Below are 19,414 nucleotides of genomic sequence, written 5' to 3'. Positions count from 1 at the left end.
TAAACCTTATTTGTGTAGTACCTTTAATACAAGAAATACAGCTCAAAGTGCTCTCCAAAAAAACATTGATAAGCACATTACTGTAATTTTTTATTAATTTACTGTTATATTTTATAAATTTTAATTTATAATACAACCCCAAATCAGAAAAAGTTGGGACAGTATGGAAAACGCAAATAAATAAAAAAAGAAGTGATTTCTAAATTTACTTTGACTTGTATTTCATTGCAGACAATATGAACACAAAATAGTTCATGTTTTGTTTGGTCAACTTCATGTCATTTGTAAATATGCATCCTTTCCTGTCATTCAGACCTGCAACACATTTCAAAAAAAGTTGGGACAGGAGCAATTTAGGGCTAGCAATGAGGTAAAATGGTTAAATAATGATGTGATTTGAAACAGGTGATGTCAACAGGTGATTGTAATTATGATTTGGTACAAAAGCAGCATCCAAGAAAGGTCTAATCCTTTAGGAGCAAAGATGGGGCGAGGATCGCCAGTTTGCCAACAAATAAGTGAGAAAATTATTGAAATGTTTAAAAACAATGTTCCTCAAAGAAAGATAGGAAGAGATTTGGATATTTCACATTCAACAGTGCATAACATAATTAAAAGATTCAAGGAATCTGGAGGAATTTCAGTGCGTAAAGGACAAGGGCGCAAGCCTAAGCTGAACAACCGTGATCTCTGATCCCTCAGGCGACACTGCATCAAGAATCGTCATTCATCTATAAGCGATATCACCACATGGGCTCAGGACTACTTTGGCAAATCTTTGTCAAGTACCACAATACGTAGTTACATCCACAAATGCCAGTTAAAACTGTACTGTGCCAAAAGGAAGCCCTATGTTAACAGTGTCCAGAAGCGTCGTCGACTTCTCTGGGCTCGGAGGCATCTGGGATGGACCATCACACAGTGAAAACGTGTACTGTGGTCAGATGAATCAGTATTTCAGGTATTTTTTGGGAGGAATGGACGCCGTGTGCTCCGGACCAAAGAAGAAAAGGATCATCCAGACTGTTACCAGCAACAAGTCCAAAAGCCAGGGTCTGTCATGGTATTGGGTTGTGTCAGTGCCCTTGGCAAAGGTAACTTGCACTTCTGTGAAGGCACCATTAATGCTGAAAAGTACATAGAGATTTTGAGCATAATATGCTGCCTTCAAGAAGACATCTTTTCCAATGCATATTTCAACAAGACAATGCAAAACCACATTCTGCACACATTACAAAGTCCTGGCTGCGGAGGAAGAGGGTATGGGTACTTGACTGGCCTGCCTGCAGTCCCGACCTGTCTCCATTTTGAAGCGCAAAATGCGACAACGAAGACCCCGTACTGTTGCCCCCCTTAAGACTTGTTTGCTGGAAGAATGGGACAAAATTACACCTGAAACACTTCATCACTTGGTGTCTTCAGTCCCTAAACGTCTTTTAAGTGTTGTGAAAAGGAATGGCAACATTACAAAGTGGTAAATGCTTTACTATCCCAACTTTTTTTGAAATGTGTTGCAGGTCTGAATGACAGGAAATGATGCATATTTACAAATGACATGAAGTTGACCAGACAAAACATGAAATATTTTGTGTTCATATTGTCTGCAATGAAATACAAGTCAAAGTAAATTTAGAAATCACTTCTTTTTTTTTTTTTTTTGCGTTTTCCATACTGTCCCAACTTTTTCTGATTTGGGGTTGTATATAATTCAACGAATCTATTTATTATTTATTTATAATATACATAGAAATAAGCAGAATATATAAAATATATATATATAAATGTTATATTTAATTATATTAAATATACATAAATTAATATATATTATTTACATTTATAATTCAAATAATTATTAATTTATTTGTATTCACATAAATATAAATAATAATTATTTATATAACATGATTAAAGATGAAACCCACTTTGTAATGATCATTAAAAAAAATAAAAATAGTATACATACAAGTCAATTTAAAATAAGAAAACATAATGTGTAGAATGCTTCAAAACATCATTTGCTAGTTAAAAGCTAAAGTAAAAAGATTTGCCTTCTTTTAAAAAAATATTTATAAATTTAAATATAGATATTATAGTACATTATGTATGGTATAATATACTAATTGTATAATATACCATATCTATTATAGATATTTTATGGATTAAACAGAACTTTAAATAAAAAGTCTCTAAAAAGGTACTAACATGTCTACAGCCCATCTTACATTGGGTTTGTTGGCATGTACACGTGAATTAGACAACGAGCTGATGGATTTCTTTTCAGTGGGAAGTCACACCTCTGGCTGGCTGTCAAGTATTGCAGTGCCATATGCAAATTTTTAGTTCCTATTAAATCTAGTCATATGAGTGCAGGGAAAAGAACAGGTTGATGAAATGTGAAACCTTATTTGAAATGGCTGTCATTTTTGGGTTAATGCTATATATACATATGTTCATCCAACCAAACCTTATGGCAGAACTCCAAAGAACATTTCCAAAGAGGGTTACCAAGGCAACCCCAGAAAGTGCACCAATTAGAAGGCGCAATGGCTCTCAAACACTAAACTGCCAAGAGATTGAAGGAGATGGAGACAACAGCTCTAAACAAACCGACAAATGAAATGTTCAACAGGCTCTTTTAGTGGAGATTACATTAGTCACTGCTTGAGATTGTTGCTGAGCATAGGGTTGATTCGCTTTTCTAGGTTGCAACGTTCCCAGAAAACCCATCAGTTATGCTTCATATTTAATGATGTACTGCTCGTGAATCCAGATTATTGATGCTCCTCCTGTACGTGCGGATGAGAGTGTGTGTGAGTGAGTGGACATTGATCTGATTGGACCCCAGTGGTGGCTGACTGCATTGACCACATGCTGTTATAATGGCCAGTGAGGCACATGTGTCTGCATGTGAAGAAACTACTGTGGAACATCTGAGTGGAATCTTCCTCTTTGAACAGATCCATGTTCTCATTGTATTACATGGCTCACCGTGAGAACTTGAGCTCGGAACTGTTTGTTTCCTTTGCTGAAGATGCATTTACACAGACTACTTGATGCTTTCGAGAGGCGACATCATTTTTCTATTTCGTTACCAAGTGTAACTGTGTTATTGCTCAACTCTTTATATAACATTAGTTATACTTATGGATAGATGTAGATGGATATAAGTATGCAATGCATATACTGGCACATGCATGTGTGTGTTATATGCACATTATAATCATACACAGTACACACACATATTATGTAAACACAAACTTTTATTTTGCATGCGATTAATTGTTTGACAGCACTATATAATTATGTATGTATGCCATATTCTGCCATGGCTGCCTGCTATGATGCTGCTATGACTCTTGGGATGCATAATATAATGGCACCATCAGTTGATATTAGATTTTTGTTTCTTTTTTAATGCATCGATATCATTTGATATTGCATAGGCCTAGCCTATATATGGGCCGACATTGGATATTTCATTGTGTTTAAAGTTAATCTTTAAAAACACTTATTTGGTAACACTATTAAATTCAATCTTCAGTAGTCGCTTCAGAGTCACCGTATAAGCTGCCATAAATCTGTGGAATTTTGAATGCATTTAAATAGAAAATTCAATAGAGGTGCTTTCTGCCCCCGAGTTATTAACCTTTTCTAGCCTTGTATATGAGTGCGCCTGTGCCATAAATCTTCTGTAAGGTTGGCTTTTGTGGCACTGTTTAATTTTACATCTGAGGAAAAAATCTGCACCCCCTCACAAGCCCATCATAGAGAGCCAGAACGTATTCAATGCCATAGCAACTACTACAACTATACTACCTGCATTCTTATACACCCCTCTCTCTCTCTCTCTCTCTCTCTCTCTCTCTCTCTCTCTCTCTCTCTCTCTCTCTCGCTCTCCTCACGATTCGCTCGCATTCTCTCATTCTTTTCCCTCCCTCCACTGTTTTGTTCTCCCTCCCTCTCTCTCTCTCTCTCTCTCTCTCTCTCTCTCTCTCTCTCTCTCTCTCTCTCTCTCTCTCTCTCTCTCTCTCTCTCTCTCTCTCTCTCTCTCTCTCTCTCTCTCTCTCTCTCTCTCTCCTCTCTCTCTCTCTCTCTCTCTCTCTCTCTCTCTCTCTCTCTCTCTCTCTCTCTCTCTCTCTCTCTCTCTCTCTCTCTCCCTCTATTTCTCTGAACGGCTCTCTCTCCTCACTCGTATTGAACCAGTCGTTTCATGCAGCACTGCTGTGTTTACTCAGTTCTGAGAGCCTCTGATGGCAGATTCAAGGTAAGGTGATGTTTTAATGGTTATTCAAGTGCATGATGGATCCAAGAGTATAAATCTTATTTCCTGGTGATTTTGTCACACTAATGGACAGCAACGTGTGGTTTTTGAGTGGGACCAACTAAACTGTTACTGTTTATTTTTGGGTGTGTTTGTATTTGTGTCAGTTTTCTTACTAGCTGTTTTACGTCATGTGCATGAGTTGCATCAGGGTCCCTAAACTGATATGGAGTTTAAAACTTGAATTTTTTCCTCACAAAAAAAGTCTTAAAACACAACCGTGTGACATTAAAACCTACCTCAATTAATAGTTAGCTTGTTTATGGCTTGTTTGTGTGTGTGTTGCATTAGTGACTCATTCCCTTAGTGTATGCCATTGTTTGTGGCTGCCAGGGGGACATTTTCAGCACGATGGCTCAATTTTTTTGAAATAAATAAAGTATGTGGATGATGCATATGAGTCATTCAGCACGGGCTGTGCGGGATTTGGTAACAGAGAGCAACCATAAAGAGCCTTGCATACTGATAAATGAAAGAGACTTTAAGCATCAGCGATGCAAAACATTTTTAGCATGAAGTTTACACAGTTTAAATATATACACAACCGCATTTCCTTGTGGTTGTAGCAGGAAACGATATATGATCTTGGGTTTAATATTACAAAACATTCTGCCGAATAACTCGGTTATCATTGCAACCTGTAGCTTGAGCTTCTGCCGACTGTAACTGTAGTGCGATTACTTGTATGGCTGTACATTAGAATGATAAATGAACCGGTATGTTGCCATCCTCTCCAGTGCAAGAGTGTCATGGTGCACAGTTCACTTACGGCATAATTATGTGTCTTAAAGTCTTGGGTCCTGCCATGTGCATTAGCCTCATCTGCTCTCTCTATTGTCCTCCATTCTGTCTTCATCCTTCCATTATCGTGAGACTCATCCGATCATTTCCCCATCGCTCATTTTCTCACTTTCTCTCAAGTCTCTTTCCCTCTCTTCTTCCCTGCGGTCTCTCATTAGTTTGCGGCGTACTCGCTCCACAGCTCATTTTCTCTCTTTCCTCCCCCTCCGTACCTCTGTTCTGTACCTGCCCTTTCTTGATTCGCTTAAGGATGAGTGATGAGCAGAAACTTAAATGGAGAATGAGTCACTGTAAAGACGAGTGAAGGGCGATATCTCTACTCTTCTCCTTTTAGTGTTTATCTTGCCTCATTTCGCCTCATCTGATTTTTTTTCTTCTCATTTTGTTTCATCTCATGTCTCATTTCTTTTCTTCTAAGCTGTACTTGGTTTGTCTCGTTTCTTCTCCTATTTTCTTCTTTTATTTTCATCTTGTCTCTTCTCTCCGTGTCCCATCACATGTGAAGTTATTAAACGTAATTTCGGGAGGAGTACGCCCATCTAATCTTCCAATTAATACCAAGATATAAAACCAGCAGCTTACCTCTTCCCATTTTTAGTTCCTGCAGCATCCCTCCTCCTCCCCTGCTCCTCCTTTTGTACAATTTTGCCTGTTATAGTGGGGCAATCGGAGCTTGGGTAGAATATCCTCTCCGAGCCCCTCTATAGCAGACAGCAAGCCAAATCTGTTTACCACTTTCACTAAGATTATATGGGCACACAAACTCGTGAATTTGTCTCGTCTTAATTTGTCTCTTCTTTCTGGTCTCATCTCTTTTTTTTTACTTTCTCATCTACATCTCCTCTCTTCTCTGCGCACGGGTCTCTTCTGTTTTCACCTTTTTTCGTTTCCTGTTTTTTCTCTTTGTCTCATCTTTCCTCTTTCTCTTCTCATCTCATTTGATCAAAATGTTCTTCTTCTTTCTAGTCTTGTTTTCCCTAATCTCATCTCATCTGATTTCTTTTCTCCTCTTCTTGTTTCATCTCATCTGGTCTCATTTCTTTTCTAAACTCTACTTTCTTGGTTTCCTCGTTTCTTCTCCTATTTTCTTCTTTCATTTTTATCTTGTTTCTTCTCTTTGTGTCCCATTACATTTGTCTTGTCTTGCCTTGTCTCTTCTTGTCTCTTTTCTTCTATATCGTTTCAACTCATCTGTTCTATTCTCCTTTATTGCATCTTGTCTCATCTCTTCTTTTATCTCTTCTTTCTGGTCTGATCTCTTTTTTTTACTTTCCCATCTCACTCTAAAAAAAAAAAAGATTCTATATGGCACCAAAAATGTTTCTTGGCTCGTAATCATAGGGGAACCTTTTTTAGTGCTATATAGCACCAATTTTGGTGCTTCAGTGGTTCTTCAGCGGTTCTTCAGAGGTTCTTCATCGGTTCTTTGACTAAGGTGCTATATAGCACCGAACCGCTGAAGCACCAAAATTGGTGCTATATAGCACTAAAAAAGGTTCCCCTATGATTACGAGCCAAGAACCATTTTTGGTGCCATATAGAACCTTTTTTTTTAGAGTGTAGCTGCATCTTCCTCGTTTTGTTACATTTATTTTTGTCTTGTCTCGTCTCTTACATGGAAATGCTAAGGTGCAAACTGCAGAAAGAAAGGAGCATCAGATAAATCACCAATTGTCTAATGTTTTCTAATAACAGCATGAGCAAGGCTCATAAACCACATACTGTACCACGGAGCTGTGCTGTCCATCTCTCTTTGTAAACTCAAAAACATAAGGCACTGCAGGAAGAGCTAAGCACTGCATAGACCAGCATTTGTTTCTGTGAGTGTCTGTGTATGCGTGCACGCATATGTGGATGTGTTTGATTTGCCGGTTGGGTGGGTGTAAACGGGTTGCAGGCTGTGAGTGGGTGTACTAGCTGAGCTCTTTGTCACGGTTATCGAAATCCTCTCACACAGCACAGAGATGGGTGAGAGAGCGGCGCTCCTCACTAATGAGTGGATCAGAGAAAAAGTCAAGCACGGGAGGTCAAAATGTGAAAAGGCCTTGTGAGAGAGAGAAGTTAAGGATGAGGTAGATGAGAGGACAGCATATCCAAAGAATAGAGGAAGATTAGAGTATAAAGTAGAATTGTAAAGTTGAACTCCAAGATTTTATGGAGAAATAGAGGTGGAATAAAAGCAAAGCAGAATTGCCATCCTGTTTTCGGGTTTTGGTGGCTTGATACCAACGACAGATAAGGGGAAGCCCAGACAGTAGATCTAATGAGCCAGATCGTGTGAGCGCTGTCTGTGAGCGATACAACCCCCTCTCCTCCACTAATCTAATGAGAGAGCATGGCGTTCATTTAGCGGGAGCGCTGGAAAACAGCCCCATCAGTCAGTTTTGGCTCAGGGCCGCCGGAGCCCACAAAACACTGTCTGCAGTCCATTAGGCAGAGCATGATCATGCCAAGCGTCTTGCTTAAACTTTTCAACAGTACTTGAACATATGCTGCACACTCCAATGACTGGAAGTCTAATGTCTTTCTGGATCACCATTCTTGTGCCCCTAGAAGTAGGGATGTAACGATTCACTCAACTCTCGATGCGATACGATTCATGATACTAATATCATGATACAATTTTCTTATTTTTCAAAAGGAGATTTTAAGACAAATTATAAAATAAAAGTGTCCTTTTATTTCTCAGACAAAATTCTGCATATTTCTTTGCAAAATTTATGTATCCATGTACACGAGAAAGGGATAGTAAAATAAATACAACACCTGGTTCTGCAACAGCATAGATTCCTCCTTCAGTCTGTGAACACATCCTCGCGCTGGTCTTTCTCTTGATGAGGAAGGGCTTGAAATTAATTTACTACGGCAGAAAACAACCTTGTATCTTTCGCTGTGAAAACACTGATGCACCTTGTGATCTCCATGGCAATCGCCCTCAACGCCGCGTGTGGGGCTGCAAATCCGCCGGTCAGTGTGGTTTGGCCTATTATCTTTTTACATACAGACGGAGGTGACTGGAGCCTGTCACTGTGGTGATTTATTAGTCTTCGGAAAGTCAAAATGCCGGCACACCTCCCATTTGAATGAGTCGACGTAAACTATGTGCTTGCCGTCGCCATGCTTCTGAAAGCACGGTGCGCTCGCGCCCAACTTTCATATGAATGAACTGAAAACATTCGCTTATTTCACTGTTCTTCATGCCAGTGTGCACGTACAGTCCGTAACGCTAGCTACAACTTGCTGGTTGCCGTCGTGCCTGTAAAGTGAGGCTGTTTAAAACGTGTATCACAATTTGTTTAACATCTCAACCGACTTGAATCGTCACACATTTGTATCGATTTTCAACCGGCTCCAACTGAATCGTTACATCCCTACCTAGAAGCATTTCAATGTTAGGCCTGGAGTCCAAAACATGAGTGATTCAACAGGTTTTCAGATTGAATGCAAAACTGCTTCACAACTTCAGGAACAGGACTGTAGACTAATGAGATTTCAGAGTGGGCAGAGCAACCAAGCGATCGACAAAATGGCTTGACTCTCATCGGTGGTCAAGAACCCATAGATACATAATAAAGGCTAGATGTCTCGTCCACGCTGCTGGCCAATGGAGGTCGACGTCCGCACCTGGCGGCCATCTTGTCACAGTCAGCTCGCTCACTCGTAACATTGTGTTTTAATGGTGCATGTACTTTTTAAATAAACATAACTTGCTTAATTTTCTACCGATTTCCAAACTGTTTGGTTTGTTATAAACGTCAGAGATGTAGTTATGACACTGCATACTTATGAATAATTATTCATAATTTGTTCAAGCATCCAGAATTATAGCCACGTTAATAAAATTTGTAAGAAACCAAACTATTTGTATATCCGTCAAGATTTCAGCGAGATAAGAGTATTTGTGTTCGTGCAGATCACTCACCTTACATCAGGTACCACAGAGCCCGCCAGAAAGCTTGCCTGTGACAAGATGGCCGCCTGTGATGACGTTAGAGACTCCGCCGTAAGACATCTAACCTTTATTATGTATATCTATTCAAGAACCTAGCTGGTTAGGATAAAAAGTCACATTCTTAACCACATTCTTAATATATTATAATTTTCGTTTATATTTTTAAAATGTTTTCTCCAACAACCCATATGAATGGGTAGAATGGTGTGTAAAACAAATCCATAAGGAAAAAATTGTAAATAATAAATAATGAATCTGCTCCATTGTGGATTCCAAGTGATCAAGGGCTTAGTGTGTTCCATTTAAACACATTGCAAGGTTTGTGTAATGTAAGCAATGATGTACATCCGAGTGTATGAGTTGAAGGGGAAGTTAGCGAGGGAAGGGCATAAATAATTGGACTTAAATGCAGTTCTAGAAACTTCCAGGTAGGTGAGTTGAGCCAAGTTGGAGCTAAACTCTGCAGGACAGTGTCCCAGTGTCCATATACAGTGAGGAAAATAAGTATTTGAACACCCTGCTATTTTGCAAGTTCTCACACTTAGAAATCATGGAGGGGTCTGAAATTGTCATCGTAGGTGCATGTCCACTGTGAGAGACAATCTAAAAAAAAAAAATCCAGAAATCGCAATGTATGCTTTTTTTTACTATTTATTTGTATGATACAGCTGCAAATAAGTATTTGAACACCTGTCTATCAGCTAGAATTCTGACCCTCAAAGACCTGTTAGTCTGCCTGTAAAATGTCCACCTCCACTCCATTTATTATCCTAAATTAGATGCACATGTTTGAGGTCGTTAGCTGCATAAAGACACCTGTCCACCACATACAATCAGTAAGAATCCAGCTACTAACATGACCAAGACCAAAGAGCTGTCAAAAGACACTAGAGACAAAATTGTACACCTCCACAAGGCTGGAAAGAGCTTGGTGAAAAAAGGTCCACTGTTGGAGCAATCATTAGAACATGGAAGAAGCTAAACATGACCAGTGTTGGGGAAAGTTACTTTGAAAAGTAATGCATTACAATATTGCGTTACTCCCTTAAAAAGTAACTAATTGAGTTACTCAGTAACTTTTTAAGAAAAGTAATGCATTACGTTACTTTTTCTCACCTGGGCTGGGCTTGTTTTTTTTTCTTTTATAACAATAAAGTTATATTTTTGTACAACGATAAAGACCTCTTCATACCAAAATTGAAATAATAAGCCCCAGGCTGAGGTAAAAATGCAGATTCACGCATGAACAGTAGAGGGCGCAGCTCTGCTGTGCTGCCATTCTGGATAATGGTAGAATAGGATGTAGGAGAAAAGTTTTACCAATAAAAACAAAAAATCTAGTAATTTTCATCATCAAAGGTCAGCAGCAAGACATTGGTAAATTAAATATAAAGGTAGATTATGCATAAAAATAGTTGTTTTATTTAACATTTAATTATTGGAGGTTTGCATAGTACTCTGATTTTGCATTTGACTGATTTTATTCATTTTGAGGAGTACAGAATCTTTATTGTGCAAGTGAGATAAATAAATGCTCACATTTAGTCTAGAACTACAATAACCATCATGTTCACACACAACGCCTCTGCACTTATTTTTCTCAAAATGGGGACAGGAGAGCTGTCAGTCAAATTAATGTGAAAAAGTAACTTGCGTTACTTTTTTGAACAAGTAACTCAGATATTTTGTTGTAAATTCAACAAATTCATTACTAGTTACTTGGAAAAAGTAATATTATTACGTAACTCAAGTTACTTGTAATGCGTTACCCCCAACACTGAACATGACTGTCAATCTCCCTCGGACTGGGGCTCCATGCAAGATCTCACCTCGTGGGGTCTCAATGATCCTAAGAAAGGTGAAAAATCAGCCCATAACTACACGGGAGGAGCTGGTCAATGACCTGAAAAAAGCTGGGACCACCGTTTCCAAGGTTACTGTTACTAATACACTAAGACGTCATGGTTTGAAATCATGCATGGCACGGAAGGTTCCCCTGCTTAAACCAGCACATGTCCAGGCCCGTCTTAAGTTTGCCAATGACCATTTGGATGATTCAAATGGATGAGTCATGGGAGAAAGTCATGTGGTCAGATGAGACCAAAATAGAACTTTTTGGTCATAATTCCACTAAACGTGTTTGGAAGAAGAAGAAGAATGATGATGAGTACCATCCCAAGAACACCATCCCTACTGTTAAGCATGGGGGTGGTAGCATCATGCTTTGGGGGTGTTTTTCTGCACATGGGACAGGGCGACTGCATTGTATTAAGGAGAGGATGACCGGGGCCATGTATTGCGAGATTTCGGGGAACAACCTCCTTCCCTCAGTTAGAGCATATTGAAGATGGGTCGAGGCTGGGTCTTCCAACATGACAATGACCCGAAGCACACAGCCAGGATAACCAAGGAGTGGCTCTGTAAGAAGCATATCAAGGTTCTGGCGTGGCCTAGCCAGTCTCCAGACCTAAACCCAATAGAGAATCTTTGGAGGGAGCTCAAACTCCGTGTTTCTCAGTGACAGGCCAGAAACCTGACTTATCTAGAGAAGATCTGTGTGGAGGAGTGGGCCAAAATCCCTCCTGCAGTGTGTGCAAACCTGGTGAAAAACTACAGGAAACGTTTGACCATCTATAATTGCAAACAAAGGCTACTGTACCAAATATTAACATTGATTCTCAGGTGTTCAAATACTTATTTGCAGCTGTATCATACAAATTAATAGTTAAAAAATCATACATTGTGATTTCTGGATTTTTTTTTAGATTATGTCTCTCACAGTGGACATGCACCTACCATGACAATTTCAGACTCCTCCATGATTTCTAAGTGGGAGAACTTGCAAAATAGCAGGGTGTTCAAATACTTATTTTCCTCACTGTATAAGGAATTCTGAAAGCATTATGTTATGGTTTCACATTAATATTAAGCTGCACAACTGTTTTCAACATTGATAATATTAAGAAAGGTTTCTTGAGCATCAAATCAGCTTATTAGAATGATTTCTGAAGGATCATGTGACACTGAAGACTGGAGTAATGATGCTGAAAATTCAACTTTGCCATCACAGGAATAGGGGTGCGCGGAGCACAGGGGTTACAGTTGTAACACGCATGGTTTAAAAACACTTTTTTAACTTGCTTTCCACACATGCCAGGATAACGAAACTTAGTGTATTTACTAGTTGCCATATTAACATTTAGAGAAAAAATTGCGCCAAAATGAAAAAATCTTTGGAAGATATTACTGAACATTTATTTAATCATAGCAAAAGTAAATTTCTTTCTTAAGTTTATTTTTCATCTCTGTTTTTTGTGTTTATTTAAAATAAGACAAATCTGATATTATTTTAATCTTATATCTGTTATTTAACAGTTGAGATCGTTATTTAATGCTGATCTAACAAGCAGAAGACCCGAGTCGCGATTTAAATCCTATTTGTGCAGGCTGTGTGCGTTGTAGCACTGCGTTACAATGAGCCCCTATTAGAACTACGCTATTGTATTCTATACTTTTATGAATTCTACTGAGAAACCATGAGTCAATGTTAACAAATGATTATGTTTTGAACTATGCTGTATAGCTGTATTTAGCGATGTGTTTGTTGTCAAACTCCAAAATTAGTATATTTTTAATGGTTAAAAAATGCCATTATTTTATTTTAAAAAGTTAATAATTGTATTTTATTGACAAAATATTTTAGTTTGTCGTGGATATTTTTTCGATTATATCAGATAACATTTTAAACTGTCATTTGTTCATGTTACAATGTGCCCCTCACATGTTACAATGTACCCCGCCAATGGGGCATGTTGTCAGATTTCACTTCTATTCTTTCAGGGTAAATCAAGAAAAAAGTATACACTGTATTAATGAAACAAAACCCACATAATTGTACTAGACGTGTGAAATGAATGTGGGAAAAAATAAAAACTGTGCCCCACTCTCCCCTAAATAACATTTTAAATATATATTTTAAATTAGAAAACAGTTATAATATTACTGTTTTTACTGTATTTTTGATCAAATAAAACAGCCTTAATGGTGAGCAGAAACTTCTTTCACTACATCACTCCAAAATTTGAATGTACTTGAGTAAATCACATTGTCTAAGTTATCCGGTTGCAAGTTTGTGTATTAAAAGTTACTTTGGATAACAGTCCGGTTGACTTCTGGTAAAATTTAGCATGTATTTTGCATTACGTTTTACATTTACCCTTTTTGGACTGAGTTAAGTTGCATATATGCCAAAGGAAGTTCAAAGGACATATGAAAATGAGATTGGGGAAACAAGTGGTTTCCAAGTCAGATAAATGTGTAAGAGAGGTGTTTCCACTTCCTGCCTCCCTCTTTCATTCTTTTTATAAGGTATGATTAACCTTGAGTTTGCTGCAACACTTGTCTCTAAGCCTATGCTGCTTTCCCTCTCTTTCCTTTTCTCTCTCTTTCTCTCTCACCCAGGCAAACTGAGGCCAAATGGCCCATTAACCTGAATTCATCCTAATTAATCTGTCTGTTAAAATACAGCACGAAATATATTATTCTGACAAGGAACATGCATTACTTTTTATTACTGATGTAGTTTTTATTTTTTTTATTCAGTTTCTTACCCGAATACTGTTAGACCTAAAAAATAAAGCAGTCTATTTCATTTGTATCTTTATTCTATTATATGTATTTGTGCTGTAAGACCGCATGAATTCGCTCCAATGATCGGTAGCGAACCGCGGTGAAGGCCTTACGCGTTCAGTGTCTCAGCTGGAAGAATGGATTTGATTATAATATTCTTTATCTGACTCCATTTCATTTAGTTGTCGCATTTAGAAGAGAATCCCAACCGATTGTTTGGTCATCTATATTTGGTAGTTAATCATACATTTGATCGTTCCGTTTTAACCCTTTGTTACAATTATAACGTTCCACATTGGAGATAGTTAATAATTACAGATTAATTCAGAAAGGATCAAAATGTAACAATTTATTAACAATCAAGTAAATGTAAAATGTCAATTACATCATAGACATAAATCTCTTCTAAAAGGAAACACAAATTCTGGTTATGGTTACACTTAAAATCGTTTCAAATAAATGTAAAACATAAACCCTTAATTATGCTCTGTAGGCCTCTGCCTAGAATGTTACCTGTGTGAGAGAGAGATAGAAAGAGAGAGAGAGAGAGAGAGAGAGAGAGAGAGAGAGAGAGAGAGAGAGAGAGAGAGAGAGAGAGAGAGAGAGAGAGAGAGAGAGAGAGAGAGAGAGAGAGAGCTAAAGAACAGCTCTCTCCAGAGAAGGCCAGAGAAAACCAAAGAGAGCGAGCTACAGTTGAAATTCCCCTTTATCCTCTTTCCTGATGTCACCAAATTCAAACCTGACTCTTGTAAAACTGACCAATCAGACCAACCCGTGAGACATTTGAAAATAACCAATCAGACAAAACTTCCCCCATTGTATCAAAGGTGCGAAAACCTGTTGGCCAGCCGGCCAATCATTCTTTTGTCTTTCTAACTCAACCTGGCCCTTCTGATGGCGTTAAGGGGGAAGGGGTTGAGTCAATTTCAATATCTTGATCACGACGATGGCAGTTAACAGCAAAGCAGAGGATTTTGTTCCATTTCAAATATCTTTGATTATTTTCCACCCTACAGTGCTATTGTTTGTAATTTGTTTATTTGTTCTTATTTTATTACATTTTACTTGTCTTTTTAAATTCAATTTGAAATCAAGCTTCCTTGTGCTGTATGTCAGCTATTGCAACACAATTAGTGAGCAAATATTTGTGAGATAATTGTAATGGTAATTGATCAACGTTTATATATGAGAAAAAGCTTTATCATATAAAGTGATCTCTTCAGAAGAAATTTTTAATTGCCTAGACTTTCAATAGACGGACAAAAAAATAAATTCTATTAAAATATCTATTTGACAGTTTAAGCAGCGTTTTTTCCCCCGTGGTATCGAAAATGGTATCGAATATCGATACTTTTTTAGGTATCGTATCGAAGTTAGAAATTCCAGTATCGTGACAACACTATACTGTATCCTAAATTGTGGATAATTAAGCTAAATATCATATGCTGAAGTAAATTTCTGGAGTGTTAACGATTAAAAGAAAAAACAACAAGAACCGTACAGAACCGAAAACCGTGACCCTAAAACCGTGATATGAACCTTGGGTTTTGTGAACCGTGCCACCCCTAATATGCCACAATCATCCATGCAGTTTTCATCCATTTATTTATTGTTTTTGGTGTTTATTCAAGTGCATTTTTTGTTAACAGACTGAGAGTCCATTGCTTTTATTGTTTTTGGTTGTTTTGTTCATTTATTGTGGATATTTCAAATGTTTTCTGTTTACAGTGTTAAATAGTCTTTAGAAATAAAAGTTTATTGATCTTTGAAACGGTGTACCTGCATTATTATGCCATTATCATTATTTTAGATGAAAATGGTCTCCGAACAACAATATTATTGTTTATTGCAATAATTTCTTGGCCAATTTATCGTCCAGCAAAATTTGTTAACGTGACTGGCCTAAACGCGGGTATGTCATTGATAGGTGATGCACGGACATGGTCCGTGTCCTGGTTAAAATTGCTTATTTCTCTGGATTTAAACATTTTTGGAAACATTTGTGATAATGTAAGTACACAAGTCAACAAAATATATAACATTGTTCTAGTGTTTTTTGGATATTTTATTCAAAAAATCTTACGTATTGTGCCTTTAAAGTTAATCTTTAAAAACATTAAATGTAAACACTGTTTAATTGTAAACATTAGCAAATCTTTCTAAAATCTTCATACTGTATGATGTCGTGGACATTTTAAACAACTGCTTTTAGTTTCTAATGTTTTATTTTGTAATTTAGACAAAATAATATAGAACTTTAATATCTAAATGGCTGGACATTACAACTTTGAATAAAGACGTTCACTATTTTCATTTACTTTTATGCACAAACTCTTTTGTTGCTTTATGTTACATAAAGGTGTAAATAACAAGAGACAGTTGGGGGTTCGGTAGATCAGGCATCCGGCTATTTCAACCCACGCTGAGTCATTGCTTTATGAGCTTCACGCTGTGGGAAGCGCCCTTGTATTTGACAGACTGCATTCTGTCTGCCATGACGCTACAGCTGCTAGCTGGGGTCCAATGCACTTAAATAGATGATGCCTGTCATATTTGTGTGTGTGTCTGTGTGTGAGTGTGGGTGCCTGTATGTGTGTGTGTGTGTGTGTGTGTGTGTGTGATCAAATCCTTTTTAATCAATGCCTGTGACCAGTCATAAAACATCTCAACCCTTTCTATTTGTTATGAATCACAAAGCCGGTGAGAAAAGTTCAAGTGATACTCGCCTGATTACCACATATATTGATGTTCCGCCATGGACAGCGTTAATCATTATCAAAGCGGATGTTAATTCAAGGGTGCGGGAGAGAAGTGCATGTCCACAGCGATCATGAATCGTCCTCTCTTCATTTTAAAAGGCTCTCCAGATGTCTAGGAAATGAAAATGAATTATTTTTGATCATTTCAAGCTGTCACATCTACTTTCATTAGCAAAGCGTCACTACTATACCTAAACAAAATATACTGTGCTCAATAAATATCACAGATTTATAGTGGGTGAGCTTTGAGTTCAGCGTCATGCGTCATGTATTTGAAAGTGTTTTGATGTGTAGACACTAGTTTAAAATCTACTTGACGTGTTTACCGACAAGTGTCCGTCAAAATTTGTATTTATTAAATTGTATTGTAAACAATTTTCACTCAGAAATTGCTAGTAAATTGACACAACTAAATTAAATGTGAAATATTTAAGTAGAAAGACTGAAATAGTATTTTCTTGTAAAACGTGCTGTGATAATTTATTTTATTTAAACTTAGAGGTGTTTTAAGTGTACTTTTGAGCGATTCTTTATGTTCAAAGAAAGGTTTATCAAAGGGCCTAAAAAGTATTTAGATGAATTTAAAGGTGCAGTAAGTGATTTCCGAGAAACGCTTTTGATATCTGAAATCAACCCTAACAAACTCACTCCTTGCTTCATTGCAATGCAACAGTGGATGTCTATAATAGCTGAAGCAAAGCAAAATAACACTTTGAAAAATCAAGCGAAGATAACGATGAACAACAAAAAATGAATATGCAGTGCACAAGAGTCTTTTAGAGACAATGTCAGTAAAGATTACGGAGACTTTTACCTTTTGTAAAAAGGTCCGGGAACATGACCACGGGTAATACTAATCCCGTTCGAATAGACCCGCTGTAAAAATGTACGGTACAATTTTTCTGTTTAAAAGTAGTTTTTGGTGCGTTTTGCAAGCATGGAGGCGCTTGAAGAAGCACTCGGTTGCGTTGTAGGTGGTGGGACAACTCTGTGGCAAACCTCCAGTATTTTCCGCATATTTAAAGCAAAAAGAATATCGAAAGCACTTATTAGAGGCACAACACTTCTCGATAAATCTGTTCCCAAATAGTGTGATTATGCACCATGGTCTCAAACTGCCTCTGAAACCGACGTTTAAACACAGCGTTTCCTCCCTGCTCCAGTTTCGCGTTTTTCTTGTTGGCGCCATGTTGTGTGTTTGCTCACGTGATAACAGAAAGCAATGTCATGCGCACATGACGACAAGGAGGTTACTGCGGTGCGTAAAGCGAGTTACCCCTCCTACTTCTGCTAGTTTTACTGAGATATCTTATCCCGTGCGAATTGGCCATTCATATTACAGACATCCTGAGGTAAAATTACTTTACCCCCACCTCCCCATGTAAAACTAATCCCGTCCGAATAGGGCTAATAACACTCAAAACTGTCCTGAAACTATACAACAACAGCATATCTTGGTTCTGTGAAACAGCAAAACCAATATTACTTGCGTATGGAGCAGACACAAGGCAACCTCAGCGTCCATTTAAACAGCGTCTCTCCAATGCTGGCAAACTTTTCTAATATTAACGTGGGTCCTAAAGCTCTTTGTCTGATCGTATCCCGTCTTTTTCCGGCGATATTCCTCAGACCTTTTCTCTTTTGTAATGGTCTCTCAGCCATCTCGCTTTTTACAGATTTTCTTCAAATCTTGCTCACTCTCTCTACTGATTGGCTACAAGTGTGTTGTGGGTCTCGGTCAGATCCACTTTCAACAGCGTTTCTTAGAAATCACTTACTGTAGCCTACCTTTAAAATGTATGAATGTCACAAATTATCAAACCAAATGACACTGATTTTAATTAAGCGATTTCAGACAGGCAAGAGTTGTATTGTTCTAAATTGTGCTAAAAATCAGATATTAGTGAAACCTGTTCAAAGTTAAAACTTGATTTAACTTTTGTTGTCCTGTGTTACCTTTAAGTAACACACAACAGCAAAAGAGATTATGCATGAATGAAAATGGTTTAAGGGATAGTTCACCCAAAAATGAAAATTATCCCATAATTTACTCTCCCTCAAGCCATCCTATAGGTGTATATGACTTTCTTTTTTCAGACGAACACAATCAGAGTTATATTAAAATGCCCTGGCTCTTCCAAGCATTACAATGCAGGGAATTGTAAATGAGATTTTGAAGGTCAATAAAGGGCATCCATTCGTTCTCAAAGTACACCACACGGCTCCAGGGGTTAATAAAGGCCTTCTGAAGAGAAGCGATGCGGTTCTGTAAGAAAAATATCCATATTTAAATCTTTGTATAGCCTAAAATAACTAGCTTCCGGCAGACGACAGTACGCAAATCGATGTTGGGGTAAGCTTTGACGCCTCTAGTGGTTTAAACAAATGAGGGCTGGGCAACACACTCAAGCTCCTATTCTCATATATCGAAATCCTCCGACATGTCAAAAAAATAAAACATTCTCATTTGAGACTTCTAATTCGTGATGGGTGTTTTGTTTTGCTCTATCCGCTGCGCTTCCGCATTCGTCAATTACCAGGTAACAGGTTACCAGTGATGTGCAAGTTAAATGTAATTAAATTCCTGATTACTCCTTTTAAAAGTAATTGCGTTACTGTTATGATTACTTTATTTCAAAAGTAATGTTACATTACTAGTTATGTTACTAGCCCCCACCCCACCCAGTCAAAAAATATAATAATGATATAATAAAGAAATAATAACCTTTTTTGCCTGCTGCTTAAATTTATATCCGCTCATGTTGCATCATACTTTTTACTCGTTTACAGCGTTGCGTACTATAACCAATTACACACGACTGTGTTGAGTTTATGAATGCTAATGGCCAATCAGAGGCGTTTAGATTAGTAATCGCTGAATCACTGTAGTTTTGTTCAGTGCACGCACTCTCACAAATACTCTCATCATAAACTGATAAATATAACGTTGAA

The 19,414-nt window shown here is 37.7% G+C and overlaps 1 protein-coding gene across 2 annotated transcripts in view; it reads left to right on the top strand.

Moving 5' to 3' along the window:
* Window positions 1-4,173: 4,173 nt before the first annotated feature.
* rap1gap2a (RAP1 GTPase activating protein 2a) overlaps window positions 4,174-19,414 on the top strand; it is a 100,408-nt gene continuing 85,167 nt past the window's right edge. Inside the window, exon 1 of one of the 2 annotated variants that reach the window (XM_079823102.1) lies at window positions 4,174-4,264. In XM_079823102.1, coding sequence (XP_079679228.1) covers window positions 4,251-4,264 — 14 coding nt within the window. In that variant the 5' untranslated portion in view covers window positions 4,174-4,250. The remainder of the gene's footprint in view (window positions 4,265-19,414) is intronic. The other variant, XM_079823101.1, reaches the window with a different exon arrangement.

The sequence above is a fragment of the Gobio gobio genome (assembly GCF_949357685.1).
Source record: "Gobio gobio genome assembly, chromosome: 8".
In the NCBI taxonomy this organism is placed as follows: Eukaryota; Metazoa; Chordata; class Actinopteri; order Cypriniformes; family Gobionidae; genus Gobio; species Gobio gobio.
Note: the sequence above shows the minus strand (reverse complement) of the source record. Positions and strands in the feature narration are given on the sequence as shown.